This window comes from Mixophyes fleayi, chromosome 3, assembly GCF_038048845.1.
Source record: "Mixophyes fleayi isolate aMixFle1 chromosome 3, aMixFle1.hap1, whole genome shotgun sequence".
Taxonomy (NCBI): domain Eukaryota; kingdom Metazoa; phylum Chordata; class Amphibia; order Anura; family Limnodynastidae; genus Mixophyes; species Mixophyes fleayi.
In genome coordinates, this window is record NC_134404.1 from 105,913,029 (window position 1) to 105,933,203 (window position 20,175).

Genomic DNA, 20,175 nt, shown 5'->3' on the forward strand with positions numbered 1-20,175 from the left:
GAGGACCCGACGGAAACTGACCGGCTCCTAGACTGTCGGACTTCACGGTCTGGCGATTCAGCTTGCTGCCCGTCCGAGCCATCCGGCGCCTTCTGTACACTGTGCTGGAGCCCGCTTCACCTAGCGTCGCAGAGAATGCTGGAGGCCGACTTCTGGTATGGCAGACCCCTTCTCCAGTGGCGTCCGTGCCGGGATAACATCCACATCAAGTTCCAGTTCAGCAACCTGCACCTGACACAGATTTGGCAGTGAGCCTCAAGGACCCCCTCCGCCCTCCTTGTTGCCGCTGTCTCTTACCTCCACAACTACAGAGACTTCTGGAGGAACGCCCCATCACAGCACTCCCTCATTTAATCACTGGGAGTTTCGGGTGAGCCACACACTTCACAATTTGTTACTGCCGCACTTCTCTCCCTCAAATACAGTTTATGATGTCAATATGAAGAAGAAAGAAGGAAGAGAATAGAGAAAGAAACGATACTGCCAGGGTATCCAAGAGTGGGATAGAGATGAGAATGGAACGGTAAGGGAGAGGAAAGAGTTTCCTAGAATAATCAGAAGGTTACTGATATCACTCAAGGGGCCTTGAATCTTGTTTTATAAAGAAAAAGTGAGGTTGGGACTCGAGCTTTATGAGGGGGCTGTAACAGGGATGGCTAGGGATGTGAATTTTTCTGGATTTTGGAATTACAGTCAGGGGTACCAAATAGCGCACTAATCTGTGAATTTATCGTCGTGGACAGTGTTATTTCGTCCAAGGATCTATAAAATTCCAGTCTCTGGAACCAGTCTCATATAGACAGAGGGTGGATGATTTCCAGTAGATCGCTATTATTGCTTTGGTTGTTGAAATAAGAGGTTTCAAAATGAATCTTTTGAATCTGGATATTGGAATGTTAGTCTTCTTGAGTAGTCAGAAGGCAGGGTTATCAGGTACCTCTTCACCTAAAATTTCATTAGAAATCTTAATAATCTGAATCCAAAAAGGTTGAAGTATTGCACAATCCCACCATATATGTAAAGGAGTGCCAGGCTTTGGCACCTCCAACATGAGTCAGAAACCCCGTGGAAGATTTTTGACAAGTGGACAGGACCTCTATATCTAATGAGTATTCTATAATGGTTTCTACCAAAGAGATTCTGATGGAACTTATATGGGTGTTCTAGAAAATAGCTGGCCAGTCTATCTTCCAAATCAGATCACCCAGGTCCTGTTCCCAAGCTGTGGTAAACTTGGGCATGGAGCTAAACAAGTTTTCTATAAGAACTTTCTAAATATTAGAGTGTAAGTGTGGAGGGCAGCTCATAGTTGTGCACAACATTTCAGATTTTGTGAGGTCTCTGGTTGTAGCCAAATGTGAAAGACCTGAGACAAGGAAGTGTTTAAATTAAAGATTTCTACATATTTCTGAGGCTGGTAAGTCCCATTTATCCTGGATCACCTCAAAGCGAGACACACCTGAGGATCCGATCAACTGGCTGACACGTGTGATCCCTGCCTGAACCCATGCCTTGAAAGCACTGTCGAGTCAATCCAAAGGGAATAAGGGGTTATCAAATATAGGAGACATGGGTGTAGAGATATGGGTAAGTGTTCAGAGTTTGGACCACCTAGTGATGATGGGTCCAATTGATGGGTGTTTAACAGAAGGCAATTTACTCAGCCAAGTGGTGCATCTGGTCAAGGATGGAAGGTGTGATCCTTCTATCATAACCCATTGTGGAAGTAGTAGACCACCAAAGTGTTTCCATCTGTATAGGATGTCATGTTTGAAACAGGGCTTCTCTCCACCCCACACAAATTATCTCTGTAATCTCTGTAGATCTAGGAACCACCTGTCAGGTATGTGAATTGAGAGAGCTTGTAAGAGATCTAGAATTTGCGGGAGGATGTTCATTTTACTATGTTGATCCTACCTACCCATGAGAAGTTTTTGTTCCACCATTCTCCCAAGTCCGCTCAGAACAGAGTAAAGAAAGGTCTGGTGCCATTACCAATCAACACTGCATGATTGACCAGTCAATATGGTCAAAGCCATTTTCGACGTCTGTGGACAACATTCCGGATGAAGTAATTGAGTGTAAAGTCAAATTAATTAAAATCAATAAACTTTAGAACGGTTATCCTGTGCCTCACGGCTTGGAACAATTCGCCCTTGGTCAGTGTGGATCACACCCAGAAACATAAATTGTATTCGGTTAGCGATAAGTTTTGCATATAATTTAATATCTACATTGAGCAAAGATATTGGCCTGTAACTAGGACATTGTAACAGATCCTTGTCTTCTTTAGGTAATACTGTAATGTGGACCTCTAGAGATTAGGTGGAGAAAAAAGTATCTTTGCAAACAGCGTTAAAGGCTTGCACCATCAGGGGAATCAGCTTATTTTTGAAAGCATTACAATAAGAAATAGAAAAGTCATTGGGGCTGGGGCTTATATCAGAGGGGGTGGATTTAAGAGGTCCAATTGGTATCTGAAAGTGCGGGGAAGTCGATCTCTTTCAGGTAAGTGAGAATTATTGGGCTTCTATTAGCTAGGTCCAACCAGGATATTGTAAAAGCGAGAATAATATGAGTAGAAGGCTGTTGCCATTCCAGAGGTGAGCTTACAGTCTTTACCCTTACCTTTAACCATAGCTATGAAGGTCTTGGCCCTTTGAGATCTTAAGCCTTTCGCTAGCATGGAACCTGGTTTATTCCCCCATTGGAAGTACCAATTGCGGCATTTATGAAAGTCTCATTTTATTCTATCATACATAAGTTTATTCAGGGCCGCTTTCGCTTCAGTCAGTTCCACTAGTACCTTGGAGGATAAAGTGGCTTTATGTCTGGATTCTAGGTGACTGATTTTATTGAGAAGTTGGTTTTTGAGTTTCTTTTTGTTGTTTCATAAAAGATCCCCAGTTGAATAAGTTTGCCCCTAAGGATACACTTATGAACCTCCCAGACAGATACTGCTGACGTATTATTAAATTCACTGTAATAGTCAATAGCCTGTCCAATTTGTATCTTACAATAAGAGAAGCTCATTGAGCCTCCATGAGTAACTTTTAACCTGTTGTAATAATAGTAAGGTCATGGAAATGAGTGCATCGTTCGCCCATGTCGCCTGTTCTATGGAGGTGGAGTGAACTAATGGGAGATATCTATGTGAGAGGAACAGATAATAAAAACGAGAGTTTACTCCGTGTGGGTGGGAGAAAAAAAGTGTAATCTCGGACAGTTGGGTGTTGTAGTCTCCACGTTCTGACCAGCTGAAACTTGTGCAAGGTGTGTCTTATCCTGTGATGGAGGGACTTAGGACACCTGGTAGACTGGTTAGACGTATCAAGTTCTGGATGCATGGACCAGTTGAAGTCTCCTCCTACCACCAACACACCCAATGCCAGCATCTCCACCTGTCTCAGAACCTTTTCCGAGAATAAAATGTTGACTCTGGTTTGGGGTATATAAATTGACAAAGGTATAAACAGTGTCATATAATTTACATTTCACTAAGAGGGTTCTCGCCTCCACCAGTCTGGTCTCTGTAAAACGTTGCAACTCCCAAAATCATTCCCGCACTGTTGCTGCTAAAGTATGAGCTAGAATAGCAGCTATCTCGGAACATCAGAGAGGATACTTGCTTAAAAAGCGTACTGTACAAAAACAACATCAGCGCTTTCTTTTTGGAATCCCCTCAGAGCCTGTGAACGTTTCTCTGGTAAGTTTAGACCTTTAGCGTTAATTGGAAACTTAAGAGTAGAAATCATGTAGGTAGGTTAAAACCATATAGTGCATATCTAGAAGCCAGAGACCAGAACCAAATTATAAGTAACTCTAGGAAACAAGGTGGGGGCGGGATTTTTGTGAGAGAAATGAAGAAATAAGGAAAGTGAGAGAAAAAGGCAAAGAATATAAAACATATATGTAAGAACAACAAATATAACTTAAACCGCTCCAGGAAGAGAAGAGGAAGGCAATTACTTTCATCTCCCAGATAATTTTTTTGCGGTGTGGGTCACAGAGGTTAGTGATATCAGCAACCATTAAAGATTAGGATTGGGATGGAATTTAGTGAGGACAAACCTCCGAATTTAAGAAGGGGAGCAAAGGGAATATATATATGGACTAAGGTACAGGTGTAATCTAGTGTGAGGTTAGGCATCTGAAATACGTTGGAGCTGGTGTTACTAATGATAAAGATATATCTGAAAATTATCAATTAGTAAATTAAGGGTGGCTAAGGGTATGTTGATCATATGGTATAATATGAAGATAAGTAATTAAACAGTAGTAAACATATTGCATTCTTCTAATCTAGCCCTAAGATTCTTAAAACAATGGTGCTAATGTCAGCAATGTTCCCATGATGCAAACCTTACAACATAGGAATACAAGAACAATACACAAAACTAATATAACTCTAGCAACAACATATTATATAAACACACGTCATAGGCACAGTTCACATGAGGTTGCAATGACACTTCGCTCAGAATTGGATTTCAATAGTCCTTTAACCTACATCACATTAGTATACAAATGTTTATGGCAGCACATATAGCCAAATACAGCTCTACAGAATATTTACCATTCTTTACTTAAACAACTCTCACTCTGATGAGTTTAACATGAAGACAATTAAAAAAGGGAAAATTATTGCAGTCCATAACTGTAGAAAAATAATTATTTTTTATTTATATAGCACCAATCATTTTATGCAACGCTGTACATAAACTTTGTAATCATTCACATTAGTCCCTCTCCCTGTTGGAGCTTACATTATAAAAATTCGCTATCCAACACACACATTCCAGTTATGACACTTACTGAATCTTTCTAGTCTTGACTCCCTTCTGTGAAAAGGGTATTTAAGCAAGGGGTGAAAGGGATTTTGAAGAGATTGAATCTTAAGATTCGTGTTTGATCTTTGTTTTGGTGAACCATTTCCAAATGAAACGTTATGGTCAAGTTTTTCTCTTCTTGCATGACCACGGATTACAGCTCACAACCACATAACCATATCTGCAGAACTATAAGATCTTTATCTTTCCATAAGTAGGTGCTATTGTAGCACAAATCCAAGGTAATAAGGTTGAGATGTTTAAATGATCTGCTAAGTATAGAGATTATGCATATTTGAAGATATTCTGAATTCTGTTGTGTGCCCAGGGCTTTTAAGCTCCACAAATTGACCTGAAATTTAACCTCAGTTAAGTAGAAGGAAACAGTACTTCCATGAATTCCAACAAACTTGCTTGCTTCAGGAAATAAAGAAACCCCGCTGTACATTTAGTTTCAGTAGTTTATTAAATAAAAATTAGAGTCAAACAAGTAGTATACAGGGAGATAAATTAAAAAGTTGAAATAAATGATGGGGTAGGCCCAATGTAAAACCTTACAGATAACGAAGGCCCACCAAAAAAAATGTGTGTGTAATAGTCAGAAGTAGGTGCTCAACAAACATCCAGCAATTTTCCAGCAAACACAATAGAAAAACTAAACATACTGCACAGTATATAATGCAAAGTAAATATGTTTTTAGCAACTAATTTATTTAAGGCACACACACCAGACGAACCAAAGTGATTTAGAAGCACATAAATCAATTAACGGAGCCAATCAGGAGCCACCAATATCACTGGAAGTCCTCCCCGCTTGACTCGCCGGAGAACTAGGGGTAGCATTGGGATGGAAGGGAACAGGTATGCCAACTGGAACTCCCACCACATGGTTAGGATGTCAACTGCAACTGCCAGGGGATCCCTGGCTCCCGAACAGAACCTGGTCAATATCGGTAAGGCCCCACTTTTGAACCAGTGACTGAAAAATCTCTGGATAGAGAGGCCACTCCCCCAGCAGTACTGCCGGACTGCTGAGGTAGTCGCCTCCTAAATGTCCAAGCCTGCAACAAAAACTGCCGTTATCGCCGGGACGAAGAGTTCCATCCAAGTCAATATTTGAGTAGCCACGTGCATGGCTCCGAAACTCCTGGTGCAGTCCTGCTGGTTGACATATGCCACAGCCGTAGCATTGTCAGACAGGAGACCTTTAAAGGATTCACTGAGCTCTTTGAAGGGCTAGCAACTTGGCCTTCAATTCCAAAATATTTATCAGAAGAGAGTCCTTTCGTGCCAACCTAATCTCCTGGAAGCAAAGGTGAAGTACCACAGCACCCCAGCCTTGGAGCCTGGAATCCAGTTTAATTATGGTCCTGGACCAGAGGGCAAAAGACCTGCTCACAGTCAAGTGATCCTGTCCCAGCCACCAACAAAGGGAGAGACGGGATTGGGTGACACCCAGATCATATGGGAATCCAAGTGGAGAGGGGAGCCCGACCATTTGCTCAAGAGGTCCCACTACAAGATGCGAGAATTAAATCTCCCTAAGGAAAGTGTCTCAAACATGGAGACCATTAGCCCCAGAGCCTCATGCAGATAAGCATGGAAGGGAAACGGACTGTCAGAACCCATCTCACCATGATCTGTAGGGAACGCATTTTGCTTTTTGGGAGAAAAATCTTTTGAGCCTTGGTGTCTAGGAAAAGACCCAGAAAAATCATACAGAGAGAACTGAGATTTTGGGAGACTGATTATCCACCTGGCTGGTGAGGGCGAGATGCTGCCGCAGCAGCTGTTCTGAGTCCACCGCTATTATTTTTGTAAAGACCTTTGGTGCCGTGGAGAGGCCGAAAGGAAGCATCCAGAACTGATAATGTGAGTTTCCCTTTGTAAACCAGAAATGAGGCTGCTGGCCCTCCAAGATGGGCGCATGAAGAAAGGCATCCCGAATATCGATGGACGCCAGGAACTATAGCAGCTCCAAACCGTTTATCATAAATTGGATTGATTCAATGCTAAATTTGTCCACCCGAAGATGCAGGTTGAGAGTCTTGAGATTCAGGATGGGGCGGAATGAACAGTCTGGCTTGGGGACTAGTAAGAGGTTGGAGTAGAACCCCCGGCCTCTTTGCCCCATTGGGGCCCGGTAGATGACACCTGCTGAAACAAGCGAAGCGACAGCCTGACACATTGCTGCTCTCTTTATGGGATCGTGTATAAGAAAGGTGGCAAAGAAAGGGGCCTGACCCAAGAGATCAATTATGTAACCTCTTTGCATGATTCCTCTTATCCACCAATCCTGTGAGGACACCGCCCAATGATCACTAAACAGCAGCAGGCATCCCCCTATCCCCGCAGCCATGCAGAGGGTCCTCTCATTCCGCTTGTTTATCCAGGAGCCTGGACACTGGATGCCTCGTTAAGAATGAGGATCTGCCCCTCTGGGAGTGGCCCCCCAGCGGATCGACCTTTCACCAACGATCCACCCCGAACGGGCTGGTGAAAGAACCTAAACCTTGGAACCCATGGTCTAGGAACATACACTGGGAGGAAGGTGCTCTTACCTCCTGTGGCCTGACATAATATTGTCTAATTCCGGGCCAAAGAGGACAGAGAACCTGAGTAGCGAAGGGCCTCCAGGGATTTTTTTTTGACTCCAGCAACCATACTGCCATGATGAAATTGAGGCTGTGTTTTGGGTTGCCTCATACAGGTATCACAAAGCTTTCTTCAAATGCAGAGCCAGGGAGGGAAGTTCTGAGCCTTGTAACCCTGTTGCCAGCTGGTCGACCCAGGTCTCCATTGCCCTAGTGGCCCATGCAAAGAACAACATGGGTCTGAGCAAGGTGCCCACCACGCGTTATACATATTATGCAACACTAGAGGGACTTAATAATTCATATTCTTTACTACATGGGCCACACACACACATTAGGGTTAATGTTGACATTAGCCAATTAACCTACCAGTATTGTCTTTGTACAGGAGAAATCATAGGAAAGAAGCTTTGCTGACAAATTAAACTAGAGTTAAAGAAAACTGAAAAACAGAAGGAGTGTTTACAATTATACGCAGAATTGAAGGCAGACAATATTTAAGATACTTACAAAGATGAAAAATTGCGCAGATGATGAAGGCAGCATAATGTTTGATAATTATAAATATTGGCAATAAACAGACTATAAAAGAGGAAAAGATAAGATACCTAGCACTAATGAGATTAAAGAGAAAACTATACAGCTGCAGAGCATGAGAGAGAGATTAAGAGTGAAACATTTAAACACAGGAACTATAAGGAGAGATAGAAATTGATAGGAAAGAAAAGGGACTTAATTATTTCCTGAAAAGAGATGATTAAAAAGAAATAAATTAGTAGATAGTGAGAAACAAGGAGCGAGTAACAGTGTTTATATTCACTGGGAGTTTAGTCTGGGAAAGGGAGGTAGCAGGCACAATATTACAGAAAAGGGAAGTGCCAGAGGGAAAGTCAGTGATAGAGGAGATATAAGTGGGTAATAGTGAGTGGAGTGCAATTAACAAAATAGGATAGAGGAAAGAGTAAGAGACAGCAGCAGACAACACAAGCTACCAGGAGTAAACCCAGGTGTGTGTGTCTATCAAGGACCAAGACCGCCAGCTACCACTCTTCAAGCAATTTCTAACAAGAGGATATCAACCAACAACTTAGCCTGTTAATGCCGGATTGACAAGACAGATAAGTGATACCATAGAATTTCACGGCAGATAAGAACCGCTTGGCCAATCTTGTCTGCCCAATTTTTAACCTATGTTAACCTCAAACCCCATTTGATAATTTAATCTTTGTAAAGATATCCTTATGTCTATTCCAAGCATGTTTCAATTACTATGAACTATTAAGACAAAATGGTGAAATAAACATTTGTGGGCCCAATAGCAAAATTTCGCAGGGGCCCTCATATATCAGATGAGCATGAAAAAACACATATGCACATGGGGCTTTCTCCGCCAGCTGTCGGTCCCATAGCAGCACACCCAGCTAATATGATAGTTAGGGTAGTTTGCTTACATTAGCTAAACCTATGAAGAGAAAACTGTGACACCTAACAGAGAGTTTGGAGAGATTACTACTGCTGATCAGTGCCCTTTACAGAGCTGTGGAAAAATTGGAGTTAGTTCTACACAAGAGAAAAGAGACAGTGCTAAAACTGAACATTTATTGATTCATAAAGATAGTGACTGTAATTGAAGAAAACACTGCAGAACTACATTTTATTGATGGTAAAAGATTTCTTAGCTTTCTGTTGTAATGTCAGTAATTGGGGGTGTTTATTGTTTCCTCAAAACTGATGTAGTTGAAGTACAAACACTGTATATAGAAAATAATTCTCATAGAAACGAACTATTAACTTATCACCTTTGATTGTGTTCCCTTTGACCTTTCCCAACACTGACTCATCCAATCCCTCTCCCTTGCACCACTTAATAAAAGTCATTCTTCTACGTTTGTCCTTTCTTGGGGTATTGTTCTGGAAGGGGTCTTGTCTCTCTCTACATCTCACTTAGAACAGTGCTCTCCCGAGCTAGTTGCCATTGCTGTCACTGACAACACAACTAAATCACCACAATGATGCATGAAATTACATTGCTTTCATGAAGTAATGCTGCGAAAGTTGCTCACCTGAGGAACCGATGACCGACAGGGAGTTGAAGATGTAGTTGAGATCACTGGAATGTCAGACTGCACGGCTGCAACAGTGGCAGCTGGGGTAAAAATGAGCTGTGAAAGGTACAGATACACACTCTAATGCTTCATTGTGATTTGTAGAACAGACTTACAACAGGTATCATTGGTACCTATATAGAGGGCAACAGGACCGTCACACTGATATGCATTGCCAAAGTATTCCACACAAGCTGAACAAACTGAACAGGAAGAAGCCAAGATGAATGGAAACAGTAGGTAACTGCACATGACTATGCATCCTAAACTGTGTCAATCTGTTAGTAAAGTAGTCATATTTGGTATATAAATCAATGAATAGTGAATGAATGAATTAGGGAATATTCCACACAATGCATTAGCTGCGTGAATATAACCATGCACATTGTATCCCCTTTTCATTATATAATCCAAAATTGAAAAACAAATATGCATATATATTTGACTATGTAAGCCATGAAGCCTTAAATATCTTGATAAAGTAATATGAAATTAATTTGTGTAAACTAACCAATAGTGTTATTCCATAAAGCCATGTTAAAAATAATCTAGTCGCACAGCTATGACCATCACTAAAGGGTTGAATCATCTCTGAGAGATAGCATGCTAAAACTCACACAATGGTGAGGAAGACACTCACCATCTGAGCTCGCAGATACATCTGAGCTTGGCTTGCACTCAGAGTCGGGGAAGTACTTCTCAGTAACATTGTTTTCTGAGTGATACTGCTGCTTGCTGTGCTGGAGGTCTGTGATCGACTAATGATTTGAGTAGGAGGAGGTGAAGTAGAGAGATTCAGCTTAAAAAAAACCAAAAAAAAAAAAAACCAATTTAATTTAGATCGACCAGAAAACAACAGTCTCTAAAGGTAACACTGATCTAGTTTTAAATGTCCATAAAATTGCCTATAGAGATATGGACACATGGACTAGCACAGGCACTCTGTAATCTTGCTAGTTCACTTGCATTCATGTATGTCTCTGTTTAAATGTATTGGTGGCAAAATTGTGTAACCTCATTGAGTAAATTTATATATTTTAACATTTCAGATTCCAGATACCCCTGAATTAAGACACTTGGTAGGTACAGAATCGAGTAATACTTTAACTGCATTTGCGACCTATAAAGAGGGATGCTATTTGGGAGTGAGCAACCAGTATGTGAAAGGGTCATTCCAATTTTCCATTTAGAAAGATGAGCTTTCACATATGAGAAATGTTAGTAACCAAGTTTTAATCATTTATTCCGGGGAAAGATAGCTTCTAACACTAGTTTCACAAGGAAAGATTAAAACAACACTAAGCAATGAAAATTAAAAGCAGGAGATATGCCTGTGTGCTGTATAACTGTAGCGTACCTTTACAGTAGGAAGCGGAGATGAAGGCAGATCATTTTTAAGATAATTATAATGAAGAAACATTGCCTCAGAAGAAACATAACATTTTGTCTTTATTTTATATTGTCTTTATTATAAGTACAGCTACCTGGGGACCAGATATAGATCAAACAATCTATGGAAATCAATAACTCAAATGCTTTCCATAAGAATATTGATTCTGGACAATTATGTTTACAAGCTAAAGCATAAATAAGTTCCAAACTAATCTAACACACAAAAAGCCATTATTTAATTTTAAAGAAAATGCTTATTGGTATGTATATAGCTGCTTAATATTTAATGTTTAAAAACTGTAGCATACAAAGCAACCTGTAATACTACATTAAAGGGCCATGTCTGCAAAGCTATCAGTCACTTTCTACCATCTTTTTATAAAGCACCTCCCTCCTAACATAGCAACCTCCTGGAGTCCGATGTACCTTGGGGTTGAGGTGAGGGAGCAGGAGCTCGCCACTAAAGGGTTTAACTTCTGAACACTGCAGTCCCTCCCCTCTCCCATACCCACAGATCCTTAGTTCAAAATTTGCAAAGCCCCAAAGGATAAGGTAAACCTGAACATTGTGTGTAAAGGGTGGGAGAGCAGTGTCCTCCAGATTGATTTGGAGAAGTGGATTTAACAGTAAGTATAAAAATCCTCTTTTCTACAACATCCTATCTGTGGACGGGGCTACCTTGGGGACATTCCTTTCACAGACAGCATAACAATGCATTGAAATACAAAAGAAAATGTGTGCATGACTGTATGAGGTCTGGTATTTTGGGATTCCTAAGATGATGGGTTAAGAGATTTATCATTGTCTCATATTTATATGTATATGTATTTTCAAATAAATTCCAATTTGGCATTATTTCCCTATCACTTGTATTTATTTTCATTAATAACTCCATTTTTATATTTTTATATTTATTTTTAGTTTTATTTTATTTCATGTTCTTTCTGATTTCAATGCATCTTTATGCTTTCTGTGAAAGGACGTGTAAATAATACATATCTGAGTCCTAATTAGAACATTAGTATAGATCTAGATCAACAAGAAATGAAGAAAATTGTTTAGATAACATTTATCATGAGATTGTCTAGCGAAATCATTAATGCTATAAGAATATAAATAAATCATAGATGTTTTAAAAGAAGTATTTGTGGAAGAAATTTATATATTTATATATATATATATATATATATATATATATATATATATATATATGTGTGTGTGTGTTATACATATGTGTGTGTGTGTGTGTGCATGTATATATATATATATATATATATATATATATATATATATATATATATATATATATATATATATATATATATACATATACACATATACACACACACACACACACAGGGTGGCTAAGTGATTAGCACTTCTGCCTCACAGCACTGGGGTCATCAGTTCAATTCCCGACCATGGCCTTATCTGTGTGGAGTCTGTATGTTCTCCCTGTGTTTGCGTGGGTTTCCTCGGGGTGCTCCGGTTTCCTCCCACACTCCAAAAAAAAAAAACCCCATACTGGTAGGTTGATTGGTTGCTATTAAATTGCCCTTAGTCTCTCTCGGTCTGTGTGTGTGTATATTAGGGGATTTAGACTGTAAGCTCCAATGGGGCAGTGACGGATGTGAATGAGTTCTCTGTACAGCGCTGCGGAATTAGTGGCGCTATATAAATAAATAGATGATGATGATGATGTATACACACAAACATATATACATACACATACATGATACTATATATATATATTTATATATATATAGTGTGTGTGTATGTATAATATATATATATATATATATATATATATATATATATATATATATATATATATATATATATATATATATATATATATATATATATATATATATATACACACACACACACATCAGAGGAAAAACAAGCCCGCGCTCAGTATATCCCATATTATATATGGTGCCAGCTGCGTGGCAATATGAATGCCCATATATAACAAAAAGACAGTTCTCAGCGCTTATCCTTTACACTGATGTGTATATATATATATATATATACACACACACACACACACACACACAAGTTAACCCGTGCATGATACTCATGCATTCTAGTCAAATCAAGCTACTTAAGGTGTTAAAAAGGTTCTTGTCATGCATTTGGGCCATAGCCCAGGCCTCAACCACCAACCACTCCCCACTGTCACCCCCGGCAACCACCAACCACTCCCAACTGTCACTTCTCCTTCAAGAAATATATATATATTTTTTTTAAATCTTTATAAACACTTTTAACAATTAACAAATTAAATTAACAAATTAAAAACATCTTAGTATACCAAATTTCAGCCCTTTCTGAATTTTTTTTTTCCACACACACTAAGAATTTAGTAGGTCAGTGTATAACTCCGCCCAGCAGGTGGCACTGCAGCTTGGTTTTATTTTTTCCCACACACACACACACACACACACACAGACAGACAGACAGACTAACACACGCCACTAGGCATATATATATATATATATATATATATATATATATATATATATATATATATAGATAGATAGATATGTATATGTGACAGGATGGACCGCCTATGCCACACTGTCTGCTTTTGCTGGGGACGGGCTAGGCTTACTTTGCTACAGTCCCCTTTTGTTATTCCGAATAGGCCCCTACTGCCGTAGTAGGAGGAGCCTGCTGCCACCAGTGTACTCCCATGCTGGTACACTTGGGCTGGTACCCCTGACCGCTTACTATGGATCTATGGATCAGGGTGCTGTGGATGGATTCCCCCTGGCCTATCACACTGGCCAAAGCTGCTGGGTAGCGGTGGTACTGGAGAGCTGGGTCCAACCTCAGAAACAACCGGAGAACGGATTAGGTTTAGGGTCTAATCTGCAGTTCACAGGATTACAGCAATGTTGAAGAAGGGTCTTGAAGCAAAGAGTGATGTTTTATTTCGCTCAGGTACCCGGACAAGGACAGTTCCATTGATTAAAGGTATCAGTGGTCAGATCAGATGGAACATCAGAATGATACATTTCAGTGTACAAGACAGTGCTTTTTATACTGATTTGGACACAGGCTATTTTTAGAATCAGGATGCAATGTGTTTACACAAACATGGATTTACATGCATTGCAAAGCTAATAATATTTACGCTTATCTGTGATATCTTAAAACCTTACTGTGATATCCTGCATCTTACAGTGGACAGCAAGTCTAATTACATCTTCCTATGACCCTCACACATCAAAAGGTCTAATTAGCATGAAATTAGCATGAGTCCTTTCTTCCAACAGTTGCAGAATACACATTTCCTCCAAAGAAAAGAATTCACCAGGAAAAGTTGTAAACCCCAAAACAATATATTTCCTTACACCAAGATATACAAAAGGCTTTCAAAACAAAAGCTTATTGTATCAGATATAAACATCAAAAATAAGACATTTCCTCTAGAAAGGTTAAAACAGAAAAAAACAAATTTTCTCCCCCTGGTCTCAGAAATTAAAGATTTCTCTTACCAAAATATACACAATATCAAAAATAAGTGCATGTGCAATTATATAAATAAGTGCCCTGCGCTATTTCCTTTAAATAAATTTATACCATAAGTTGTTTATTAGTGATCCAGTCATAAGTAATTACTGACTGCTTACATAGAGCAACAAACAGGTTACTTAATGAGACATACAAATTCACTGAAACAAGTATACCGATAGACAGAAAAAGAAACGTAAACAAAAACGTTATTAAAGCCTAGTTTGTTTCAATTCAAACAGAAGGGAACCTGCAGGTAAGTAAGAAAACCCAGAGTAGTTTTGAAACAGCACCTCTGCTGAGCAAGTCCGCCTTTTTTAAACACACAGGGGAGGAGAACATACTCAAAGCCTTCTCCACCTGCGCTTCCCGGAAATCACTGTACTTTGCGTGCCCACCTAAATACTCACCGTTCCGTCGCTTGCTCAGCTGTTCTCTCTGTGACAGAGATTTGCCTGAGCCTGCCATCTCCCTATGAGTCGTTCTCCTCCTAGGAAGAACTGCTCGTTTTGAAGAGGGGAGGCTAGTGAAGCATGCAGCACACTGCTCTCCATGCACTCTCAGAGGAGAGAGAGGAGAGAGAGGTGAGAGAGGCCCACAGGTTGCACACCTCAACACAAGGACCCAGAGTGGAGGCAGCTCACTGGATATCCACTCCCTTGGAAGCATCACTGATGTAAGCCTTTCCTTTAATTAAAAAATAAATAAAACACACACACACTAAAAAATGAACATGAAAATATAAAAACATAGGGCAGGAGGCCTATTTAAAAGACCCCCTACTCCAAAGGGGACTTGAATTAAACTCAAGTTAGCACCAGATGAAGGGGCTATATAAGGGAGGAATTACACACTGAATAGTTTAAACTATTGAATAGTCCCAGCTCCAGGTCCACCTGCTATACTGTATGGTCAGTGTCCCCCAATGGCAGGAAAGAGAAACAGTTGTCTATTCTAGCAATAAGCAATTCATTTTAATCACTGCTGCTAGGGTCTTCCAAGTTAATTTAATCAGCTGAAGAATGAATACCGAAAATTGTGACTCACTAGTGAATAAACACCAGATGTTCCCAGAAAACAGTGTTGGTCACTTGTAGCCATAAGCTAATGAGTACAAACTTTTAATTGTGATTATAGGTTGTGTTGAAAAGTCCCATATAATAAAGTAAGTACAGTAACAGTTAGACTTTAGTGATCAACTACTTTCCTGAACTTCATACCTCAATTGAGGTTACTCCTGAAATGTTTCCAACTGTGTAAAACTAGAAAATCATTTATATAAAGTTTATATTGCATTACAAGAAAGATATTCTCTAAGCAAGCACATCAAGTACATAAACATATTAGCTTGGCCCTGTCATGTGTTTAAATAGAAAAATAAAGTTCTGAAATTACTTTATCGTTTCACTGTTTAATGCTATAGTAGTTATTATTATTATTATTATTAATATTTATTTATAAGGCGCCACAAGGCATCCGCAGCGCCGTACAGAGACAAACAAAATCACAATACAATGGGAGACAGCACAGTACAGTAAACACAGCAACTCAGTACGCTCAATGCACAGCTAGAGAGGGCGGGGAAGGGGGAGGGAGGATCCGCAAATGACGGGGCCCAAGAAGGAGGGCGCGGAAGACAGGGAGACCCCCAGGGGGGAGGAGGGAGCGAGAGTGGACGTGGGGTGGAGGACCCTCGAGGAGGAGGGCTAAGTAGCTGGAGAGCAGAGTTAGAAGTGGTGGAAACAGGAGGAGAGATGGCCCTGCTCAGAGGAGCGTACAATCTAAGGGGAGGGGTGGACAGACAGAGAGACGCAGGGGAGAGAGGGAGAGTAGGGGGACAGAGGCAGAAGATAAGGTAGGAAGTTAAGTGGGAGACAGAAAGGCTTTAAGAAAAAGGTGGGTTTTTAGGGCTCGTTTGAAGCTGGACAGATTAGGGGAAGTTCTGATGGAGGGAGGGAGCTTGTTCCAGTGGAGGGGGGCAGCGCAAAAATAGTTGTGACTATATTTCATTTTATTAAAACACCCGATGAATTCTCTGCTGATATGTTTAGGCAGAACATTAAAGATATTTTCAGAATATCATACCTCAAATACTTTCTTATTAACATATTGGTAAATAAAGAATGAGAAATGGTCAATTAGACAATATCATGGTGGGGAAAAAGGTTTATTCTGGTACTTACAGAGGGTTGTGGAACACTTGACTGCTGGTTAGTAATACTAGGGGAAGCAGAACGCCTTTCATTAGACAAACCTGCCTAGAAACAAGAACAATTAGTAAACCAACAATATTAAAAAAAATAATACAAAAAAAGTGTGCAATGAGGTATATAGTATCACCCTTGACATAAGACAGTCAGCTATGACATCACCACTATAGAACTACTTGGGAACTAATTATCGTGTGGATAGGACTGCTAATTTAGCTAAATTTTATATTGTACATTATATCCATCATCATTTATTTATAAGGCTGACACCAGCCATGCAAGCTGCAATGGAACTTCTGGCAGAGAAGCGTTAAGAATGTGTAGTGGATATACAAAATGTCTACATGTTTGCCAGACCAGCTGCCTTGTCACACTTCAGGGGCTCCGATTGCCTGAGAGTGTGGGGCCAAACATCCCCACATGGTGTATTCCACAAGCTTCAAAAGCATGTTGCCACTCTCTCAAAGGTTCTCAACCTAAACAACACAGAACTGGATCAGTTGGCAGACTTATTTGGGCACAACATCAGGGTGCACCAGCAGTCTTACTGCCTCCCAGAAGGTACACTCCAAATAGCCAAGATCAGCAAACTGTTATTGGCTGTCGACAGGGGCAAACTGGCTGAATTTAAAGGTAAGAATTTGGCCGCGATGCACTCTGATCCGGACAGAAAATCCAGAATGGAAATCTTATGTCAGATGTATGCCTTTGACTTTTACCTCGGCCATTTACATATCTGTTTCTTTTTCAGAAATGGTCCAGCTACAGAGCGACAGGTCGGATGATGAGCAATCCCCTGTGACAGAGGGACAAGTGGTCAAGCGTTCAGTTGTCACTTTCACGTCAGAAGAGGGGCGGTGTAGGGACCCGGAAACACAGGACTAGTGCCCAGCTGAGGCTTCCACAGGTAGGTGTAGCACAGTTTTGTTAGGCAAAAGCACTTTGCAATCTCTGTATTTCGCAGGACTGTAATGGGCCGCTCTACTTCCTTTCAGGTTGTAGCTTATATTTAAGCCTGTAGTCAACATTCTAAATTATTCTGATTCACCTTTACACATAAGAAAGAAAGCAAGACAACCATTAAGAATTTAGACAATATCTACTGATAAGAAGTGTGGTGGATAGTAACCAGTTTACCCATAGAACATAAGTTTACATGCAGGGCATTCTTACCTCTTTACCGGTCTGTTAATACCTAGTCTTGTTTTATTACTGTGTTCCCAACAGTAAAAGTGCTATGGTGCATTCTGGGGCTATATAAGTAAATGTTAATAATAACAATTAATGATTGGTATATTTATGCCCCTTCGTGACCATACCAAATTTACATCTATTTTAAATGTATGGTTCTATGACAGAGAGAAATGAGCACAATTAAGGAAGCAAATTGCATATTTTCACAGGATTTGCCAAAGTTAAGTTCATAAAATTAGTGTAACCTCGGATACTGAAGAAAAAATGTTGTTGAATAGAGCTCCTAAGTGTAGCAAAGTCCTAAGTCTAATATGTGGACTTTTCTCAAGGCTTGAAGCAATTCTAAGGCTGTCCTTTTATTTATTAACTTCATTTTTCCTGATTTTTGAAAAGGCAAGCTAGATGGGCATAAGAGAAAGAGGAAACCAGAAACATCCTCCCGAACATAAAACATAATGGGTCTGCTTTATCGAGGCACGTATCTGCTGATTTTGAGTGAATTGTGCGCAAAACCACCCTGCGCATGCTCAGAAAGACAGATACATCCGGCAATGTAGTCCTTTTCGTCTGATTTCAAGAGGTGGTCTCTGATAGTAAATATTTAAAGTGTGGGTGTGCCACACTCGAGCGCATGCAGCCAAGATGAATCCTTGTTTTTCAGCAGTATCTCTTGCTCCAGCTATGGGGCTGATCTGAGTCTCTGTACAGAGGTAAAGAATTAAAAGAAAACAAAAACAAAAAAACACCTGTGTGGAGTCCCCACCTCCTAATAATATTAATCCTTGTGCTGCCAGCCTAGTGCTGGCTGCCACGAAATCAGGGGGAAAAAATCGTGGGGTCCCTGCGATTTCATGAAAACCAGCTGGTGGCACTATAGCAGGGGAATAAAAGAGAAATAAAACACACCCCTCGCTACAACCACATTAACTTAATTTAAAAAAAAATAACTAAAATGTAAATAAATCAGACACCTCCTTGTTAACACATGTTTATTAAAAATAATAAATACCCATATACTTAACATCTGATGTCTTCATCTGTAAGCAATCCGATCTTGTAAACTTTTAATCCAGATTGCTTGAAACCATAAAAAAAAAATCATAATATTCCCAGGTCCTGTAGTTGGTTGTCCATAAAAAAAATATCATCCAAGGTCTGGGAGTTGTCCATTAAATAAAAAAAATAATAATAAAAGGTTGTTGAAAATAATCTTTTCTTCTTTCTTGATGCCAAAATAATCCTCAGGATACTGCTTGGCAAAAAAATTAACCATTAACAACTATGCTCTCCTATGAAAAAATACCTGCTGCAGAATGAAATATTGACAGACATTAATGTTTACACATACATTAACTATGTGTAAGGAACGCTGGGCACAGTCTGCGGCGGCTGCCCTCGGATCCTCCGGCAATGTCCAGTGGTGAAAGCGGCAGTGGGGGAGGCATCCCTATGGCACCTCAGATCCTCAGCTCCAAGCAGAACACAGCCATCCGCGCTGTGCAGAAATGACCAGCATAATCGCGACTCCACGGAACTGCCGATGCTGCTCCGTTAGGTACAAAAGCCAAAAGTCTCAAAGTAAACAAAGAAATAAAAAATTTTAAAAAATTAATAAAAAGTTCTGCCCAAAAGCCCCAAATCAAAAGCATGTCCTCCCACAGTATTGCGCTAAACAAAACTGAGGCCTAACGGGAGGTTTAGAGGGGGATCTAGGTCAAATGTTAAGTTATTAAAGTGCACGCACGCCTGGATCCCCTACACCTTAAAGTTCCCGGAGCCCCCCCAATGGATGCTGGGAAAAGAGTTGAAAGCACTCTTTTGAACTCTGACATGTAGAGGATTCCCAGAACCACCCCATCTCATTTTCCCATTACAGATTATATGAAAATTTATATACATTTGAGAGGTGCATTAAGGTTACTATATAATGTAACAATTTATATGAAGTGAAGTTTAAAAGATACAGGAAATCTAGAGTTGTATGAAAGCTAATGGTGGTGGAGGGTCTCTACATTGGTGTAAAGTGTTGATTCTGCAAATACTGATAAAAAGCTTTGTGAGGTAAATGGAACCTCGTTGCAGGTCTGACAATTATGTTTTTATGTAAAATTCCAAGAGCACACAGAGGCATGACAGAGCAGGCTGCAGTATCTATGGCACCAAACCCCTAGACACACACAATTACAGTGTGTATATGGATGCAGGAATAAGAGGTGAGGTTTCTCTACAGATGATCTTTCCTCTTTGAAGAGCAGTTGGTGTTTGTGCATTGCATGCTAGTCAGTCTGCATGTTGTGCAGGTGCTGAACTGCCTCAACTACCTGTAAAA

The 20,175-nt window shown here is 40.1% G+C and overlaps 1 protein-coding gene across 6 annotated transcripts in view; it reads right to left on the bottom strand.

The window, feature by feature from the left end:
* The window catches only part of PHC3 (polyhomeotic homolog 3), an 84,185-nt gene that overhangs the window by 45,846 nt on the left and 18,164 nt on the right, over nucleotides 1–20,175 (bottom strand). For all 6 annotated transcript variants that reach the window (XM_075202107.1, XM_075202102.1, XM_075202103.1 and 3 more), the window contains exons 4-6: nucleotides 16,626–16,700; nucleotides 10,169–10,327; nucleotides 9,487–9,585 (exon numbers count right to left, since the gene is read on the bottom strand). In XM_075202107.1, the coding sequence (XP_075058208.1) occupies nucleotides 9,487–9,585; nucleotides 10,169–10,327; nucleotides 16,626–16,700 (333 nt within the window). The remainder of the gene's footprint in view (nucleotides 1–9,486; nucleotides 9,586–10,168; nucleotides 10,328–16,625; nucleotides 16,701–20,175) is intronic.